This window comes from Eleginops maclovinus, chromosome 19 (assembly GCF_036324505.1).
Source record: "Eleginops maclovinus isolate JMC-PN-2008 ecotype Puerto Natales chromosome 19, JC_Emac_rtc_rv5, whole genome shotgun sequence".
In the NCBI taxonomy this organism is placed as follows: domain Eukaryota; kingdom Metazoa; phylum Chordata; class Actinopteri; order Perciformes; family Eleginopidae; genus Eleginops; species Eleginops maclovinus.
Window position 1 is genome coordinate 3963520 of NC_086367.1, and position 21244 is coordinate 3984763.

General features: G+C 40.7%; 1 protein-coding gene across 2 annotated transcripts in view; it reads left to right on the top strand.

Annotated features, from left to right (window-relative positions):
* The window catches only part of LOC134881559 (apoptosis-stimulating of p53 protein 1-like), a 52880-nt gene that overhangs the window by 11075 nt on the left and 20561 nt on the right, over positions 1-21244 (top strand). For both annotated transcript variants that reach the window (XM_063908993.1, XM_063908994.1), the window contains exons 4-10: positions 573-637; positions 16060-16155; positions 18913-18969; positions 19218-19338; positions 20322-20401; positions 20497-20664; positions 20853-20993. In XM_063908993.1, coding sequence (XP_063765063.1) covers positions 573-637; positions 16060-16155; positions 18913-18969; positions 19218-19338; positions 20322-20401; positions 20497-20664; positions 20853-20993 — 728 coding nt within the window. The remainder of the gene's footprint in view (positions 1-572; positions 638-16059; positions 16156-18912; positions 18970-19217; positions 19339-20321; positions 20402-20496; positions 20665-20852; positions 20994-21244) is intronic.

Genomic DNA, 21244 nt, shown 5'->3' on the forward strand with positions numbered 1-21244 from the left:
AATACTGTTTAAAGTTCTGCACTGCTTGTCTGATATTCATTTATCAGCTCCATTGAATGCTAAGCTCTGGTCTGACTGCTCTATTGACTGGAGGTGAAACTTGGAGCCGGCTGGGATTAGCCCAGATTGAGTCTGTCTGGTTTTAGTAGCATTAAGAGAATGGGGCTATTTATAGATTATACACAGAGAGAAAGGCAGAGCAATACGATTAGGGAGATTCTGCTTTTTGTTCACACACTATTCAATGTTATCCAATGGCAGCTTTTGGACGTTCTGTTAGAAACATAGAGCCATTTATTTAAAGCCTGACTCAGCTTGTGCTTTATTGCTGTTATAGCAGGCAAGGTGCCAACACCATCCTCTGCATCCTTAGTAGGAATAAGAGAGGCCGAATATCAATAAGGACAGTGCTAACAAGGACACATAAACACAATCACGTCTTCAACACCAGAACACACTATAGAACAACAAGACAACCACAAGATTTACAGGAACAATACCTAAATATATACTGCTTTATTATTTTCTTTACTATATTTCATGCTTCACTTTCATTGTTCCTCTGTCTGCAGGAAGTCTGCAGCCTCTGGAGCAGAGCTGGACCCAGGAAGAAGAAGCAGAGGGTGCTGATGACAAGGTAGGTGGACACACACACACACACACACACGCACGCACGCACGCACACACACACACACACACACACACACACACACACACACACACACACACACACACACACACACACACACACACACACACACACACACACACACACACACACACACTGGAGCAGGGCTTGGCTGGGCTCAGATATACACATGTAGGGAGTGTAAAAAGTGCCGTAGAGAGCATGAGAAACATTACATTTAACCCTATCGATAAACGTTGTCACCTCGTTTTTTGTATGGATGTCACAAACAAGATATAGCATTTTGGGAGAGCATAAGCGAGGCTAGCTCTACCCTGTCTCCCAAATAGTTCAACATTCCATTAATACAAATATAAGGTGCTGAGTTTGATACACATACTGTCACATTCTTAATGCTGTGAATTGTAACTACTTATACAAATCTGTCAGCACTAGTGTTTGGATCTTATATATACACCAGGAACCATGTGAACACACACGCACACACACACACACACACACACACACACACACACACACACACTGTCCCCTACTTTATCCCTGTCCCCTACAAAACAATGATTAATATGTTAAAAAGAGTAGCTGACCTCACACTAACAGCTATTTTCAACCATGTTGGTTTTATTATTTAACCACAGACTATACTGCTTTGTACATGTTGGCTAAGCCTCCGTTAGCCAGTGACCCACCATGTTTGTGGTACGTTTGTGTTGGTATAATTACCGTCAGCTTATGGAGTTTGTTTTGCTAGCTTTCTTTATCATGTTCTCCTACAAAACATTGAGTAATATTGTTAAAAGAGCAGCTGACCTCATGCTAACAGCTTCTTATGTATCACTAACAGCTATTTTAAACCATGTAAGCTATTGTATTTAACCCTTGGCTAGACTGCTCTGTACATGTTGCTAGGCCTCGGTTAGCCACTATGTTGCTTGCACGCGTCTGTGCTGGTCAGTCTGCTAGTTAGTCAGCCAATGTGTGTGTGTGTGTGTGTGTGTGTGTGTGTGTGTGTGTGTGTGTGTGTGTGTGTGTGTGTGTGTGTGTGTGTGTGTGTGTGTGTGTGTGAGTGTGTGTGTGTGTGTGTGTGTGTGTGTGTGTGTGTGTGTGGGTCAGTCAGTAAAGGTAGGATTAGCTTGGTCCCATGACATAAGCAGGCTAAGAGGATTGTTAGCTAGCCAAGCAGCTCCGCCTCCTCCTCCCTCTCTTCTTGGTCTCACCTCTTGTGCTCCTTCATAGTCGTCTTGAGGTCTGTGTTCCTCCTCTACCTTTAAACATTTGCTTTTAAAACTGAAGAACAAAGAGTTTGATTCAACGCAGGAGTGTGAGGGTGAGTTTTGGTCTTTTTTTTTTTCATTCTGTGAGGTTTGTGTGTCTGCGAAGCGCAGCAGAGTGTGTGTTCGCTCTACACATTCTCCCCACCTTACGCTCTCTTGTCTCACATCAGAAAGTCATACATAATAGAACAATTGACAAACTTGAACTTGAAGTGAATGTAGAGGTGACTTTAAAATGCATCTTTGTGCGTGCTCTATTTTTTATTCCCTTTTATAAAAGTTCTTCTCTGATTTTGTTCACCATCCAAGCTATTCTCGCACAAACAAACGCACACGCACACACGCACACACACACACACACACACACACACACACACACACACACACACACACACACACACACACACAGGTCATACACGTTGGCAGTCAAACCGTTTGTCTGTGTGTCAGGGCGGTGCTGCTGGCAGTGGGTTTCTATGTCTCTGTTAGTGTCACACAACCGGAGCATGGTGTGTGTTGATGTTAGTGTGTTTAAACTGGCCGCTTCGTGCAGGCCAGGTGTGGCGTGTTCTGGCCATTTGTGTTTGGCCTTGACTGTTATTTTGTCTGTGTGCGTGTGTGTGTGTTTCAAAGAGTCCATGTCAGGGTGTGACTCTTAGCTCTGTATAATCATATCCACAACCTTTCACTTACTCTCACACACTCACAGACCCACCCACACACACACACACACACACACACACACACACACACACACACACACACACACACACACACACACACACACACACACACACATACACCGGATGATGTAAACATGACCGTGCTGACAGTTGTCTGTGTGTGTCTGAGAATAAGATTTATTTGAGCAGCAGATTTAGATTTGTTATTATCTTATTTCAACACTAGTGTCTTACTCCCATCACCCCAGCAACAATCTGTTCTGTCTGCTGCCGTCTGGCAGACGGTACCGCAGCATCCGGACCAAGACCACCAGACTCAGAGACAGTTTTATACCACAGGCTATAAGACTACTGAACTCCTGAGCTCTGTGAATGTCTACTCACATCTGTTTATAGTACACACATACATATATATATATATATATATATATATATATATATATATGTATATATATATTATACACATCTGCCATACATATCTGTTTATAGTACACATATCTATATATTGTACATATCTGCCATATACATCTGTTATACATAATATATGCATCTGTCCATACCTCCTCATTCAACAGTGTAAAGTATTTAAATACTTTCAATGTATTCCACATATGTATATATTTCACATCCTCAAATCTTTATTGTTAATATTGTAAATATTCTTCTCTCTTTTTGCACTACTTTATTTATCTTTTGCACCATGCATGTTGAGTTGTTGGAGGAGCACGACTCATTGCAGCAAAGTGTATTTTAAATAATACTTAGTGTTAATTATACACAGGAAAGTAGTAGTTCTTTTCACATTTTTGCCACGCTGGCAACCAGGCTCAATTCTGGTCTGCTGGTAAGTCCACTCTTTTCATTCAGAGTGAAATAGTTTCCAAATAAATGAAAGATTGCCATGATATGTCACACAAATATTCATGGTGCCTCGAGGATGAATCCTAATTCTTTTGGAGAACATGTTTTCATAAACTCCCCGTTCATGTAAAAATATGAAAATTGTTCAACTGGCAGGTGATACGAGCACACACACAGGGTAGAGACTGTGAGCTGAGAGGTTATGACGAATAAATAATGTTATTTTTGTGCATTTAACTGAACAAATTGTATTAAACAAATGGAGACGGTTTATATGCTATCAAAAACTAAATAATATCCCGAATGAGGTTGATCTTCAAAAAGACCTTGTCATATGCAAATGAGTGTTTTATGCTTGGTTAGGTTGAAATATTTGTGTATCGATAAAATAACAACAAAAGCAACATGTTGAGCGATAGATAAACAGATACACAACATGTTAGTTTTGTCAATGTTATTAGTGTGACATGCAAGGGACGATATGCAGCCAGCCCGTCATTAAAGTGGAAATACGTCATTTTATCTAGAATGACCGGCTCAGTGAATATTATCCCAGTTATTACATGGCTATTAACTACATAAATCTATAATGACACAATGTATTAACATATGAAATGACATGTTATTGATTTTAAAATGATTGTTCTGCTTCTGCTTGGAACAAATAGTCCATTCTAATCCGTAACAACAGCTAGAACTGCTGAGCTGCTGAACTGCGGTTTTTAAAACTAATGTTTTACAGTTTAGCCATGGTGAATCCAAAGTTTCCTCCCTTCCAGTTATGTAAAAATAAATATTCAACCAATATTCCATTTCTAATAGAGGGAAACTAATGTGTTGTTTTTTGGCCACACTTTAAATGGACCGGACTTTTTTCTGTGGATTGATATGACTGCACCTAGTCCCTTGATCAGAGCATCCTTGACAACGGTCTATCGATAAAGAACAGGTCGTTGAATGTGGAAATTGACCAATCAGAATCGAGTTCTCAACTAAGCTGTGTAATAAAAACCCTGTTAAATAATATCTTAACCCTTTTTTAATGATGAAATATTTACTGATTGGGAAAAAAAGAAAACGAGACAAGTGAGTTTTTAGATGACTACCTTTCCCGTTCTAATATGGAGAATTTTAAATGACATGCAATTTACTGGCCAACACAGTGGAGGGGAGCTGTGTTTTCCTCTGGTGTGTGTGGTCTGAGTCCTTCCCATCTCTCCCTCCTTGCCCTCCCCAACACAGCGTCATACAAACCTCGCCCTGACCTCAGAACGACCACAGACACTGTCAAAGATTTCCAGTTAACACACACACACTCACACACACACACACACACACACACACACACACACACACACACACACACACACACACACACACACACACACACACACACACACACACACACAGTCAAGTCTCTAGCCCATCCAGATTTGAGTGAGGGCACCGCTCAGGGATATATTAAGAAGTGGGGGTGTGTTCATGTGCTCTTGACAAAACACTCGTGTCAGGCGTTGTGTTGATACAGATTGAGATGAATATTTCCACTGTATGTCATCCCTAGAAAAGCCTTGCAGGTTAGGTGATGGTTTGGGTTCAGGGACGTCGGCAGAATTCAATCACTAGATGTGACAAATGTTCGCTTTGCTGATGCTGTTAGAGGTTTCATTACTTTATAATAAGGCTGGGCAACATATCATGTCATATTGGTATCCTGATATGAGACTAGAGGTTGTTTCAGTCTTGTAAATTGTAATATCGTAGTAAAGCTGTTTTCCTGGTTATAAAGGCTGCATTACAGTTAACTGGTTTCAAATTCAGTTATTTGTGTTTACCGACTTTGTCACTTTATCCACATTACTAATGATAATTAATCAAAAATCTCTGTTTTTCTTAAAGTAGCTACCAATTGTCCAACATATAATATGATCGCAATTTCGATATCAGCGATTTAAATGATATATACTATACATACCATTTATATTGTTCATAGATCCAGTAAATAGGATTTTAAACATAGATTTGTTTGTATTCTCATAATAAGGCATTCATTGATGAATTATGACAACAACTCAAAGGGTTGACATACAATTTTTGAGTACATATTTTGGTGGAGCAGTTTTGAGTTGCGTACAGATGATAAAGAGTTGTACCACAACACTGTAGAACACTCAAAATTGCAGATGTGAAAAACAGAAGAAGATTTTTTCCAATAACCACAAAAGATCTAAAGCAGGCGAGAAAATCAATTATTTATTTTGTCTTAAGATTACATGCTGAAATTACATTGTGTCTCATTTAGCTGAGGCCTCTTTCCAAAGTCAAGTGCTACTGCATTGGCTTCAGATAAGCTAAACCTTTCCAAGTGCTACATACAGAAGAGAGTTATTATTAGTTTTATCTTGTTGGAAACAGTTGGGTTTTGTAGTTTACAATTGAAGATGTGCAGACTTCCTGCTGTCCAGATATCAGTGGGGAGCTTGTTGCACCATTTGGGAGCCAGGATAGCAAATAGGTGTGTTTCTGATGAGGGGAACCTCGGTCTAACTCACCTTGAGAGCTTGTGTCGGTGAGAGTTAGGGTTAGCTTACTGACAGAATCATGGGACATTCACAAATGGGGTATTTACTTACGTATTTTATGTCATGGAACAAAAATGTTAAAATCCCATCAGCTTGTAAAAATCACAGAGTTTATTTCAGGCATCTAACCACAAACACGTTCAGAAAAAACATTGACTTTGAGACTGGGGAACTTGAAGTGGTGAAATGCTGAGTCATTTCCAGGTTTAGGATTCATTCCTGCAACACTCTATTTTCAATAGAGACTTTTTGCTGTCGTCATATCAATGGGGAGGTCGTTGCACCATTTCTGATCCAGGATAGTAAGCATGCATGTACTGATTGAGGTGTACCGGGACTGATAGAGTAGCAAGCCGATTGGCTGATGCAGAGTTGTGGGAAAGTCACTGTCTGGATGGAAAGTGGGCTGTTTCACCAGAAATTGAGTTTACTGAGTCTTCCCTGACTCCAGCTGGCCGTCCTGTTTTGTTCCTAAATCCGTCTCAGGGTCTTCAACTCTGCTGTTGATGGACGTGCTGTCAGTAGCAGGGTTCAAAGACGTGACCTTTCCATAACATGCTGATCCCTGTAACCAGCGGGCCACCCTGCTGCTCAAACGTTGAGGTTCTGATAACACAGTTTTCCCCCTTTGGGTTGGGCCCATGCTGCAGGAATGTCTGCAGGCTGTTATTGCAGACCAGGAGGAATATTTTCTCTGAAGGCGTGCAGCAGATGGGAAAGGGATGGGTTTCATCACTAGAGGGACGTATGATCAGAACAACCTGTCTTGGTTTGCGTGTGTATGTGCATAACTCTAAGAACACTCACACACTGTGGAAACTGATACTCACACAGAGAAAGTCCATTTTCCCCATGTGCTTTAGATTATACACATGTGGAGCTGCTGCAACCTGAGCTGGTTTGGTGACCGATACAATTATTGCTCTGGATGATTGCTTGTTAGAACATGACTTTCACTTTTCTGCAGCTCTGTTGTGTTATTGTAGCAAAATGCCATGGACAGACTTGAAGCTCTTTGTGTACCAATACAATAAAAGCACTAAAAAGAAACTAAAAGTCACATGATATATGACCTTATATTCCTCTCCAGCAGTACTCTTTACCATTCTTGGAATAAATTGATACAAAACAGTAGTTTTCTAAATGTTCCATACATAGCTCCTGTCCTACTAAGATACAGAGGGAAAAAGTGGAGTGGGCTTTTCTGTGTCACATGATCTATTCCTGCCACACTGAGAATTTGCAGCTTGAAAGCCTGTAAGCAGCTCTGTGTGTTTCCAGAACGATCAGAGCCTGGGTCACGCGTCACATAAAAAAATAAGCTTTTAGCTTTGGATTGTAGGATTTCTTTGTCCTTTATATATGAACAAATATAAGTTTGATGCTGATTTTTGGGTATTAAACTGTATTTTGTACCACTGCTGTGACATGTTTCCATGCTTTTATGTCTCTATTTTTCTCATACTGCCTGTGCTGCAGCAACTCTTTCACCCTCTGTCTGAAACCAGAGCCGGGTCTACTCTGATTGGTTAGCTGACCGGCTCTGTTGTGATCGGTCAACCACTTAGAGATGTCAGGAAAAGGGAAAGCCTAAATAGTATAATAGGGTCCCTTTAATTTTGAGCACAGTGTTATGCCGTGTGTAGTGCACCATATGAACACAGAGGACACGTCAGCACAGAGTTGTTTTACTGCTGGTCATGTTGTCGGCAGCTTCAGAGCCTTCATCTGTGGACCATAACATCTTGCGGACCTTTTTTTTCTTTTATAAAAATGACCTGTAGGGTATATTTAATCATTTCTTCTTTTACGACACACCTGTCATTGCATCCTGTCACTGCATCCTCAAATAAATGAGTTTAGACCTATCCCCGGGCTACAATCACTTCTCTCCCATGAACAGTGGAAAGTCTGGCCGTTATAAAGATCACTTCAGTTACCACCCACTCTCTAAAGCTAATATTTCACTGTGTGTGGCTATTAATGCTGATCTCTGTGAGTCAAACTCTTTTTCAACAATGTCCATTTGCATAGAAAGTGGCAGATTTCACACCCTTACCATATTACCTATTGAAATACTGTATGTGCAAGTAGCGCAGGACACGCTCTCGGCTTCGTAGCACAGTTATGGGTGCATTTCACCCTTTGCAATTTCAGGCTTTTCTTATTTGTGCAGCTTTAGCATCGACAAAGTCGCAGAATCCTTTTAGTATATGCCCCCGTCAGTGCGCTGTTTATCTCTTTGTCTTAAGATTGTGGCAGATCAGGTATAGTAATGGCATCTTTGTCAATTGCTTACCAACTGGATCAGACAAAGGGCTGATTCATTTAATCAAGGAAATGACACATAACACTTCTAATAACATGTTATTTAATTCTCACCTATAATGAATCTTGTTTATATAGCCCTAAGTGTGATTTTTACACATTAAAACACACAAAGCCCACTCTGCACCCAGAACAGCAACAATACAAGTCTGATCATCATTGGGTGAGTGCATGTGTGTGAGTTAGTGTGTGTGAGGGTATGTATCTGAGTGAGATAGATGTGTGTCTATTTCAGAATGAAAGAGTAGATGTGTGACGCAGCAGTTCGGTCACATGTGACTGTGTGTTGCCGAAAGTGAGACAGAGAAGGGGATATGACGCAGCGGGAGTCAGCTGTTCTTCTAACGTGTGTCTGAGTGTGTGCATATCGTGTGCATGTGTGCATGTGTGTGTGTCGCTGGTCCCGTCCCGCGCACGCTGCCTCACAGTTAATCTGCCGGCATCAGCGTCATCATTTCCCTCTCAACACACATCTGGACCAGGAGGCGGAGGCTGATAGAGAGGAGCTGGTGCCCCATCAGGCTGTGGTGCAGTGATTTCCCTTCTGAGAGAAAGTGGGAGAAAGAAAGAGGGAGGTGTGAGGGGGAGAGAGAAGGGGATGTCGCTGCAGCAAAAAGCCAGCTGTAGAAGGATGACAAGGATGGAAAGAAGGAGTGCAGATAGCTAAAGATGGGGATGGGGAAGAAGGTGTGGATAAAGGAGGGGTGGAGGGGGAAACAGAGAAATAGAGTGGTGCAGTGATGACGTAGGCCGACACAGAAGTTAGCATCGCTAAAGCTGCACTCACATGATAAGTGGTATAACATCTCTGCTCTGTCTTTGTGCTTTTCATGAAAGAGCTCTAAATTGTCCCCGAGCGCTCAAAGATCAAACAATTTAAATTCTGACCTTTTGAAGCGCATCCGGTCAGAAGACGGCTGTATGTAGCGGCACTCACTAACTGATTAGGGAACCATTGAAACAAAACATAACTGGCTGACTGAAGAGTAGATCATGTATCATGTGAAAGCAGCCTAAAGCTCCTGACAAAAGGGATTTTAACATTTCTTTTTGGAATATTGCAGAGATAGAGATTGATGGCAAAATGAATACTTTCGATGATACTTACACGTTATGTTTGCAGGAGAATCTCCACATATTAACACCTACACTAAGCTAAAGGCGGCTTTTGTTCGGCGCAAACACGTTTAGTAGTCTCATTTAACCACCAACTACCATTTTTATGACACGTAAACACTTCAGACATTCACCAGTGGGGTATTTACTGATGTATTTCATGTCGTAGAACAAACGTAACAAATATTTTAAGCTTGTGTTAACCACAAACCTTATTTCAGGCGTATTACCAAAAACACTTTCAAAAAGACGTATAGACAAGGGGACCGGAATTGGTAAAATGCTAACCCATTTCCTTGTTTAAAGACTCATTCCTGCATCACTCCAGCAGAGTGGAGGTGTAGTTCCATGGATGGATAGAAAAAAAGGGGGAGGTGTATACGAGGCGATTGGATCATCTCTTTATGTACCGGTGTATGGGTGTACATGTTTGTTTTCTGTGGTAATTGAATGCAGTGGGCTCTACACGTCACACGAGAGCACACCAATGCTGGAGAGAGTTTCTATGAGAGAGGTGAGGTGGGTGGAGGAAGTGAGAGGGAGAGATAGAGTGAGAGAGAGGGAGAGTGCCGTAAATCACAGCACATCACCGGGCGGACGAGAGGGAAAGTTGTGATAAGGATCGCTCTTGTTTCCCCCTCCCTCTGAGCGGCTCCCTGTCAAGCCTCCGACAACATTTTGTCCATCTGAAGGCTTAGAGGTCCGCTTCTCTGCGAGACTGTGAGCATGGAGTGGAATGAGGTGGATCTGGTGCAGGAATTTACTGTTGAAGGACAATGCAGCAAAATTAAAGTGCGCTCCTGCAGGATCACATGGGACAGCCTGCAGGTAAATACAGCGCGGCGGGAGGCTGATAGAAGCTGCATGTTAATGTCAGCAGCGCAGGGAGCAGGGTGGGTGAAGTGTGTTCAGCAGATTGCATGACACCCTTGTTAAGTGTCAGCATCAACTGTTAACTTTTCTGCAGCTGGAGGATGCATGTCCTCATTAGGGAGATTAGGAAGACACACTACTGACACACTCTTGAGAGTAAAAATCTTTAGTCCCAACGACTATCAAGGGGTGGTTTGTTTGAAAGTATGGCTGTGTATTGGCTGCCTATGAAATGTAGATTACAATGCTCAAAGAATTGAAGGTTTGTTAGTTGGACATAGAAGCTCTGTTTCCGCAGAGGGTTCTGGAATATTCTGTTTACTCACCTTTTAATACATCTTTCAAAAGCCATTCGGATTTAATATGGTAACAAACTGATTACCAGAATGTGAAATGCACTCACTACTTAATATTATGTTTAATAGCTTTAGCGTAGTTTAGAGACCTTTTTCAAAATGTAGTTTCTGTTTTTATTTAGTTTTTTTTTCACAATAATGTTCTTTTACATCTTATACTTTGTATCTATTGTTAGTATCTGAATCAACACCTTCTGAATTTGACTACAATTGCAATACAAAATTGCCTTCCCAAAATGTTTGATAAATATTTCAATGCTATAATTTTGTTAAATTTGGCTCATTCAAAGATTATATTGATATTTAACTGCTTATAAAATTCAACAGCAACATAGCCTTTCTTTTCTTCCATACAAGTGCATTGATTGTACCAAACTGAAGTAACTTAAATGAGGATGATGTCCAAGGGGAACACATAGGCTGCTGTCGTAGAGTCAAAACATGTCTTTTCCTAACCTCTTATTCTTAACCTCAGTGAAAAAATAGTGGGGTTAAAGAAAAATGTGAAGGACAATTCATCAGGACTTACGAAGACGGTGGTGCCAAGAGAATCTGACTGCAACTAAGCAATGGAACTTACATGATCAGCGTTTGTTGGTCACGATCGGTTGTTTCCTTGAATGGCCAAATGTTGCAAGGAATTGTGGGCCCGCATTATCTAATTTCCTTTCGTAAAGTATGGTCCAGTGTACCCTAAGCTAAAGGAGATTATAAAGAAAAACTGAAGCTCCTTTCCTTTAATCTTGAGAATTCGAACAGCTCTTATCATGACTCATAGTTACTTCCGGGTAATTTCACTCTGAGGAACCTTCCTAAGCAAAAAAGGCCGTTCAACCGCAACCATGGACTAAATAAAATATCTGAACTGATTTTTTTTCCAAGTCATACTGGCACTGCCTTATCTCCTTTACGGTGAAACTATAGTGCATTAGCAGTAAATCAGTTTGTGTCTGCAGACTCGTAATGCACATGGAAGTGAGTATCTGCATTCTGCCATAGGTCAGCAGTTAGCTACTGACATGTGTCACCACTGACTGGAAAATCAGTGTAATGTGCATAAGGTCATCCTCTGAATCATGATGTAGTCTGCATTATGCTGGAAATACTGCATGTCTGCATTATGTTGTACAGCATGAAATTAGTAAGCCTGAAGGCATTGATGCTGTGTATTGCACAATATGGCTATCAGTGTCATTAATCACTGATACTGATATTAAGCATAGTGCTGCCAGAGTTAAAGCTCCACTCGCTGAGTTGTTAAATGGCCATTGGGTTTAATTTGTTTCACTGATTTCGTATCTGAGAATTGCCATCACCCTCAAGGCTCAGTTTAGGATAATAGAGTTGTTCATCAGCTCCTCCCTGAGACTCCACTCAGATATGAAACCTTCTTTGATCGTTGAGCTAAATTAACACTAAACTAAAGCCTCACAGCCTAAATGAAGTCCACACGATGTTGTTCAAGCCCTTAAACGTCAAGACTTAGACCCCTTAAACCGTACGGCCTAGACCCCTTAAATCCCAATAACCACAGGGCTCTATTAATATCTCAAGCTTCCATCTCCAACTCAGAGCAATTGTCAATACAGGCCGTTGAACAAACAAACAATGTTATGAAGGTTTTACACTTCAACTCGTCTTTACACACAGACAAAAGACCATTTAAATTGCCTGACCCCTTAAATGATTGTGTAGAATACAGTTAAAGAGGCATTAACTCATTGGTCTGCATTTATCTTGCTGCACACTTTGCCAGTTTAAACCTTTAACCTATTAACTCCGGAGGTTCTCAAGGTTTCATTTTAGGCCCTTTGCTGTTTCCATTAACACTCTTAAAACTTGGTCATATTCCATCTAAAGTGACTGATTTAAATGAAACAAGCATCTGTATGATGCAATACAATGGGCTACAACACACCAAATGATGTTTATTGAGAGTTTGTTGTTGCCTTTTAATTTGCAGTGATGTGTAATTATCCTGTTGTAGCCCTGCTGGAGGCGCTGGCAGTAGTTTTTATCCCAGGTAGAGACTACATTTCTGCATCTTTAATCCTAGGTATATTTAACTGAGTCAGGAATGCCATGAAAATGAGTCTTGTGATTTTTTGGTTTCAACTGGGCCCGACAATGTGAATAATTAATGCTCATTTTGTTCAAATTTGACAAGTATTTACATATTCTATCCCTGCCCCCAGAAGTTGGAATTTAGGAAAGATGCATAAAATAACTGTAAAAACAAATTGAGGTTCAGCCAGTAAGTCAGTTTAATTTTATTTCTGATAAACAAGCCGTAAAACACTGTCATAGCTCTTAACGTGTTGCAGTATTTGCTACATGTTTGTCTTCTTGTTTGTCCTGCCCTTTTGTGGATTTCTCTGCTGTTCAGCTCTTTGACTCTCTTCCTGTTCTTGTTTCTTATTGGAGACAGTTCAGCCATTATCTATGAACCAACAATTGTTTGCACTTAAACATTTTAAAATCACTATGAGGAAATATTCCATGTTGTTTTCTGATGGAGTAATGGAAAAAACCTTCTATGATTGGAAGAGTTTGGAAGACTGGAGTCTTGACAGATTAGAGGTTCCATTGTAAAAGTGTGTGATGTTAGGGATAATGTGCAACTATCATCATTCATGGAGATCTAGAACCGCTTTGCATCAGGCTCCATTATCACTCTGTCCGATGTTCTTTTTCATTTACCTATGAGCGCCTCGTTGCACATTATCCCGCGTATTACACAGCAACATCCTTAATAAGCAACCACTTAAATCAGAATATTGACCATAAATTGGTCAGTTAAAATGTATCGTATTGCCTCCGCTAAGAAAAAAAGGGTTTGTTGTACAAGCGTACCAAGGGCTGGAACTGCAGCGGCAGTAATGACTGCAGCACTGATTGAGGTTTTCTGTTTGTTCACATTTACTTTTCTATTTACCAGTCTTTAAACATTACCATTGCCCATGCTGTGTTCCTGTTAGTGTTTACTTCCTGTCTGTCTTCTTCTGCTGTTCCCTTTACTGTTTAGTTGCTGTCTGTTTTCTTCTGTTGATTTCTCTGAAATCCAGCGCTCAGTCTTTTAACCTCTTTCCTTCTTTGTGCCTTTTTCGTTTGTTTACTGGGGACAGTTTAGCCATCATGAATCCAAAGTTTCCTGCTCTCCACCAACATAAAGAAAAATGAGTACTCAATCGACCGGCCTTCTTTCTGCGGATTGATATTAACTCAACATAGTCTTTTGATCCTTCTAAGAAATGTTCATGTCATGCTTAGCAGCAGTGTGTCAAACATAATCAACCTCTGAAATGTGTAAATTGACCAATCAGAATCGAGTATTCAACCAAGTAGTGTAATAATCCCCAGTACAGAGCTGCATGGTCATACAAACAGGCTTCAGATGTGTCGTAACTAGTCAGGTGCAGTGTGTGTGTCCTTTCGTGTGTGTCCATGAGTGAGCATACACAATAGCAGGATGTGACCGGGCAAACACCTTCCGCTGTTTCTGCTAAAGGCATTCCTCTACCCCCTTACACACACACTTCCCAGTACAATCCTAGAAATGTTTGTCCTCAAGAGCATCAGCACAATCACAGCTACATGACAAAGTGTTCCGCTGTGCGCCCCGTTTGATCAAACTCTCCGCTGAGGTTAAAAATGGGACAAATCATGTGCGTGATTAGATTTTTTTCAGCTGATATTGATGTGTGGGTCACAGCCCTGGAATGACCAGAAAAGATAGGATTCCGGCTATTTCCTCCCCGAACCAATACTATATTTCTGTCACCCTGCCAAGGCCACCAGCTGCTGGACTAATAACATTTCTGTCGCACACTGAAGGGGCTCTATGACCTGAAGTGAGAGGTGATGTGTGTGTGCAGCTGTAGTGTAGCATTTAACTCCTGTCACTGTCAGAAACAGTTTCCATTATAAGTGCTTTATGTGTTGATTATAAGCAAAAATATCCAGTAAATAATAATGATATGCATTTGCTGTTAAGATATGTACTTTTCCTTGGCTAACTGCTTTAAAATGTGCAATAAAATAGGCAAGACAGCAGCTGCAGAGGTGCTGATAAAAAGAGGAGGACAAGAATGAATTTCTCTTGACATCAATTGAGGTTCAAATAAGATAAAATAAGAGAAGGTGTACCTTTAATAATCCCCTGGGGAAATTCAGGAGTTTAAGCAGCACAGAGTGAGAAAGAAAACCAGGACAGATTCACACAAGGATAATACAATAATATACAAATTATAACCAGCTAACTGTTAAAACAAAATAAGGAAGGAAATGAACATATATACATTTTGGAGTCCTTATTGTTAAATATATTTACATGTATGTGTAACACTATTGACGTCATTTTGATTATACAAGACGTCACAACCCATAGAGAAAAGTTGGGTCAACATACCAAAAGGACACGTTACATTGAAACACTTCTATAGTATGTAGGGTAGTCTTCTTTACGACACGCTTGGGCCGGTTGATCTCCGGGGATTCACACGGGTCATTGTTTTTATAGTATAAAGCTCTTTTGGCGTTGAAAGTGCTGGTGGGAATCTATTAGAAAAAATGATCGCGTTAATCAAAATAATAATCAGGGATGAATCACCGGTTAAAATACTAGTAGGGACGTTTGGTGTGTTTTTTTACTTAACTATAACATGATTTCTGAATTATTATCAAGATGCCCGACAATCTTCTGCCGCTGTGATCACCCTCTGTATAATGTGTGCTACACAGGACATATTATCTCTGCTGCTGTCATACTGAGAGCTCTATCTGCTCCAACACTTGTTTGCAACTTCAAGAAACTGGAGCATGTTCGGCAAAATGCCTTTCCTCCTGTCTTCTTCACCACACCTAAAGCCAATGAGTGCAGATGTGCCATTCCGGAGAGGTAATGATGGTTCTTACTGTCTCCAGGCAGTGCAACACATGCCTCTTGTGCAAGATCTTCCTCTCTTTTGCCTTTTCACTGCCAAGCAATTCCTGCTAATATACACGCTGGAATAACGGGAGGAAGTTTAGGTCAAACTTGTTCAATTATTTTGATTGCATTTTTGTGGGACGTGTTGAGGGTTCCAAATCAATCACAAGCACTAAAATTGACGGCCCTCATTATCATCTCCAGTGATTGACTGTCAGCATATTTCTATACCTGTAATAATAATGACAAAGCGTTGAAGAGTTCTTGACTGATAATTTTGCACAGATGATTATTTTTATCTTTGAACAAAGCCTAAAGTCAGTAATATTAGAAAGACAGTGATAGATGGGAAAACCTTTTTCAATGGACATACGTTATCTATATTTCATTTTCTTTTGTCTGTGTGGCAGGTTCCCCGTGTGGAGCTGACCCTCTCTGAGCTCCAGGAAATGGCCACACGACAACAGCAACAGATAGAGGCTCAGCAACAGATGTTGGTCGCCAGGGTAACTTTTGCATGCCACACAAACACACACACACACACACACACACACACACACACACACACACACACACACACACACACACACACACACACACACACACACACACACAAACAAACAAACACACAAACACACAAACACACTTACAGAGCTGTTGGATAGATTGCCTGTCAGTAAGTGTAAGGTTATCTACATTAGAGTCTGTCTGAAAAGATCGTCTTTGGGGCCCCAGGAGCGACGTCCTTGGAGGTGTGTGTGTGTGTGTGTGTGTCTGTGTGTGTGTGTGTGTGTGTGTGTGTGTGTGTGTGTGTGTGTGTGTGTGTGTGTGTGTGTGTGTGTTTGTGTGTGAGGCACAGATCATGGCCATTCCCACAGTAGGAAGTGACCTTTGATTTGACAGGAAATGAGGTCATCATGGAGCTGCTGGGAAGTTGAAACAGCATAAAACTCCAGGAAAGACACAGAAGGGCGAGCCAAAAAACACATCTTTAAATTTGTTTAATTCATTTGCTGAAGTTAAGTCATAGTGTAATAAAATAGCTTTCAGCGGGGAACTGGGATATTGTCAAGCACTAACTTTGATTTGGCCAATTTGGGTTTCTCAAGGCCAACTGTGGTACTTTTTATTTGGCCAAGTTACGCTAATACTCAGCGTTTTTAAAAGTAGCAATTTTCCCTCTAAGTGGCAGCTCTTAAGTGTTTCCTGCCAGTGTGTTTAAGTGTTCCCCAGTATTTTTCTTGAATTACTGAATGGAAAAGTCTCCCGGCTGCCGCGTAGAGGCACTTTCTATCCTCGCAACATTTATAAAGGTGACTGATGACTTCCAACAAGAAAGCCCAGCTTCTGTACTGGCAGCTACCCCATGCCCTGTGTATGTAATGAAACAAGCTACCGTTATATAACGTGTTATCAGTGTGTGTGTGTGTGTGTGTGTGTGTGTGTGTGTGTGTGTGTGTGTGTGTGTGTGTGTGTGTGTGTGTGTGTGTGTGTGTGTTTCCAGTGAATGATGGGAGGTCTTCATGCCAATATTCCATTTCCCTCTTCCTCTGAGTGTGTGTGAGGGGCAAACTGCCTGATCACACACACTCTCTGTTCTACTTGCTTTATAATATGTGTTTGCAAAATAAATGAAAACAAATACAATTTGAATCGATCATGTTTTAAAATGTGACACAACATGGTGAAAGTAAAGCAGGGTGATGGATCGTGCTGCCAGGTGTTTTTGTGATGACAAATGGCTAATTCAGGGGTGTCCAAACTACAGCGTGGGGGCCAAATGCGGCCCGCGTGCCATTTTGAATCGGCCCTCAGCAAATTCAAAAGTATAATGGAATATGGCCCACACAAGAACCTAGTGTTTTCTGATATTGTTCTTCCTAAATATATATGTAAGAATATATTACACAGTAGTATCCATGTGTTAATAAGCCCACTTTCCAAATGAAATCAGTCCAAGTTGAAAACATTTTTTCAAAGGAATCTAAGTTGATAAAAGCAGCCTAATAACATATTTGCATAATAAGCTTGAAATATACCCTTTATATTTCCCCTTAAAAGCAATCTAAAGCTTCTCTTTTAAGGACGGGGATGCCAACAAAATAAAGTTACCCTTTGAGCTGTGATGTGGTTAGTTGTTTTTCAAGTGTTTTCAAGTATCAAGAATAATTGACGTACATTTGATTGATTTTGCTACTTAACTTATGAGGCATTATACCTCACCCAGCCCTTCGTACGTTGTTCTGTAGGTGGCCCTCTGTGAAACAAGTTTGGACACCCCTGGGCTTTTGAGACTTGAATCAGGTTGAAAGTGGGCGGAGCTATGATGGTAAACATGTGATGTCAACTCGTCTTTGAAATAATAACAATGTCATGGTGAAAGTTGACTTGTCATAGCAGGAGAAACACAGGTGGCACAAATAAAATGTTCCATCAGGGGGTGTTCTGCGGAGCCAGCTTAGTGGTTTAGCAAGGTAAGTCAGTTTAAAGCCAGAGTTCTCCAAAAACAAAGGAAGCTGTTTTTCAACCTAGTAGATCACCATGCTCCGGACAAGGTTATGTTCAGAGTTCAGGCTTGAAATGTAGCCAATACCCCTGCCGACTGACTAGTTCTTTTTAAATAGGGTCACATTAAAGTCAATCTATAACGCTACAGATTATCAGCTGAGGGAATACTTTTTATATGTAAACTGGAGCAGTAACGGTACATTTTCTAATGCATTTACATCTCATCCCAAAGTCCGTTATACATATTGCAACTAATACAAAGCCGATTAGAAAATGAAAGTCTATCAGTAATCTCTGTAATCAGCAGCAACATGTTGCCTTATGTCGTGATAAAAAAAAAAGAAAGCCTATTCTTTTATAGCGGAAATTGGTGGACATGGAAATTTGCATGAGGTAAATGAGTCATATGACGCTCTAAACACCCCTTTTTCATGTGAATGCGCAGAGCCTGAGGTTCACAGAGACAGTCAATAACCAGTTCCTGGTACCCGTTAGCCCTGATCAGGGGTTTTAGTTTTGTCCAGCCAGCTAAGTCAAATGTCGATCTTGCTTTGTAGTATACGCCCCAGGTGTCTTTGTGGGCCAGCAGGCACAAAACTATCAGGCTGAAACAAGCTTCTCTTTGAATCGAATGCAGTCATTTTGGGGATTATTACATTAGATGTCTTTAGATGTGACTTTTAACTTTTACTTATCTTCTTCCATGTAATGTGTCTGGCAATAAATACAAATCTTTTGTTCTGCTTTTCTTCCAGGAGCAGAGACTCAAGTATCTTCACCAGGGAGGCAGATCCACCCAGGGACAGACACAGGTGGGCTCCATGTGTCTGCAAGGCAGCAGAACAAAAACATTCTTACAGTATATGAACTTTAGGGTGGTCATTACACTCTTTGGCACGCTTACCTAGAACTTAACTCCATAGGTTAAAGCTCTGTTGTAAAATCTCTACATTACGATCACTAGCGTCCACCAACTGACGTCTGTTATGTGAATAGAAGCTGGATAAAGCTATGGAATTTGTAAATGGGTGTTTGAGCTTGTGTCTTCTCTCTGATTTAGTCTGAGGCGGAGAAGCTGCAGCGGCTGAAGGAGCGGGTGGAGACGCAGGAAGCCAAGCTGAAGAAGATCCGCGCCATGAGAGGACAGGTGGACTACAGCAAGCTGATCAACGGAAACCTCTGTAAGCCCCAACTCTGCAGAGATATGGAGTACATGTGCTGCGGCTTTGACTGCATATTGATGGAAGAAAAAAATGTGGCTGAAGATATACTGAATCAGAAACTAATACATCACAATATGTGATATAAACCACATATGTTTGGCTCTTAACTATGCAGCTTAAATATCTTATACCAATACACCATTTTACATATTGTAGTATATTGTGCACAAATGTACTCTTATTTTAGAGTGGTTTTATATAAGAGACCTCTACATGTATGGCCGCCATTCCTGTGTCTGTTGTATTCCAACACAAAAAATGTCAGTATTTAGAGAATACAATAAAATAAAAAAACGAGACCATTTAACTCAAAGACATGTCTATAAATAATAAAGTGGTCTCTTCATTTTTCCCGGGGGCTGTATATATATCCATATTTATATTTCTATAAATATTTAATTATATATTTTCTATTTGATCTTTTATTGTGCATTTCTTTATTGACATTTTAACTTGAACTTTTTATGTTTGTATAAATATTATTATTTTGTTAGAGTATTTATTGTGTATATGTAATTATGTTTTATGTTTTTCATTCTTAAATGAAACATCAGTCCTAAATCCCAATTTCCCACAGGATGAACTGAATGTTCTGAATATTTGATTCTTAGACCAAGCTAAAATGTATTTTTTTTAATGAAAATACAATACATCTGATCTCCGGTTGCCCCTGCTGTCCCCTACTTAATAGACAAGTTATGAATGTCATGTGTTTATGACCATGTCATTAAATTATCTAAGTTCCAGTAGATAAAAGCTTGCCAGTGCAGTGATAAATCAAAACTGTATCAGGACAAGTACTTTTAAATATTTAATTGTAATCTCTATTGTCCCGGCGTGTGTGTGTGTGTGTGTGTGTGTGTGTGTATGTGTGTGTGTGTGTGTGTGTGTGTGTGTGTGTGTGTGTGTGTGTGTGTGTGTGTGTGTGTGTGTGTGTCCAGCTGCAGAAATTGACCATGTGAGCAGCCTGTTCCAGGAGAAGCAGACGGAGCTGCAGTCTGCTGTGGTCAGAGTGGACCAGGTAACGTTTCACTATTTCACTGAAACATTCAAGATCTAGCTAACAGAGTTAGGCCTGGATAAGTTGTTAAGTTCTTTCTAAATGGTTTTCACAAGTTGACCCAGCAGCTGGATGATTTAAAGAAAGGACGCCTTCAGCTACACTCTGCTCCACACGCTCAGGGGTCTCACATTGGGCCCCAGGGGCCACACTCTGGCCAGAAAGGATCACCCCTGTCTGGTCCTGCAGCCCTGGAACTAAGGAAACTGTACCAGGAACTACAGGTAACAAACACCATCCCATAATCTCAATCTGTAAAGGATGCGATGCGGTGGGATACGATAGTACTTTATTTGCAAGGGAACAGATATTTAATAAAACGTTCAATAACAATATCTTCAAGACCTTTCATTTGGTCCAGTTCAGAAATCGCTTTTCAGAGTGTGAGGATTTCTTATTGTGTGTGGTTCAGGCACGTAACCGTCATAATCTGGAGCAGAGCAGCAAGCTGGCCCAGAACAAGGATCTGCTGAACAAGAGGAACGCCCAGGTGACCGTGATGGATCAACGCATCGGAGACCTGAGAGAACGACTGCACAAGAAGAGAGCAGATGTATGCAACTTAGCTGAAGTCTGGTATCACACTGATCATGGAAACACACCTCAGTTCCATTTATCGTACATTTGGTAAGATAATGGAACTGAAGTTAGCTTGATGGTAACTGCAGTGTAACTCTTTTATGTCTTCATCAGGATCCCAATTAGCATTAGCATTAGCATTTGGTTTCTTCCTGGGGTCCACATGCAAAAAGTCAAACACACATTTTGACACCATAGCCACATAAACAAAACACATATAATCAA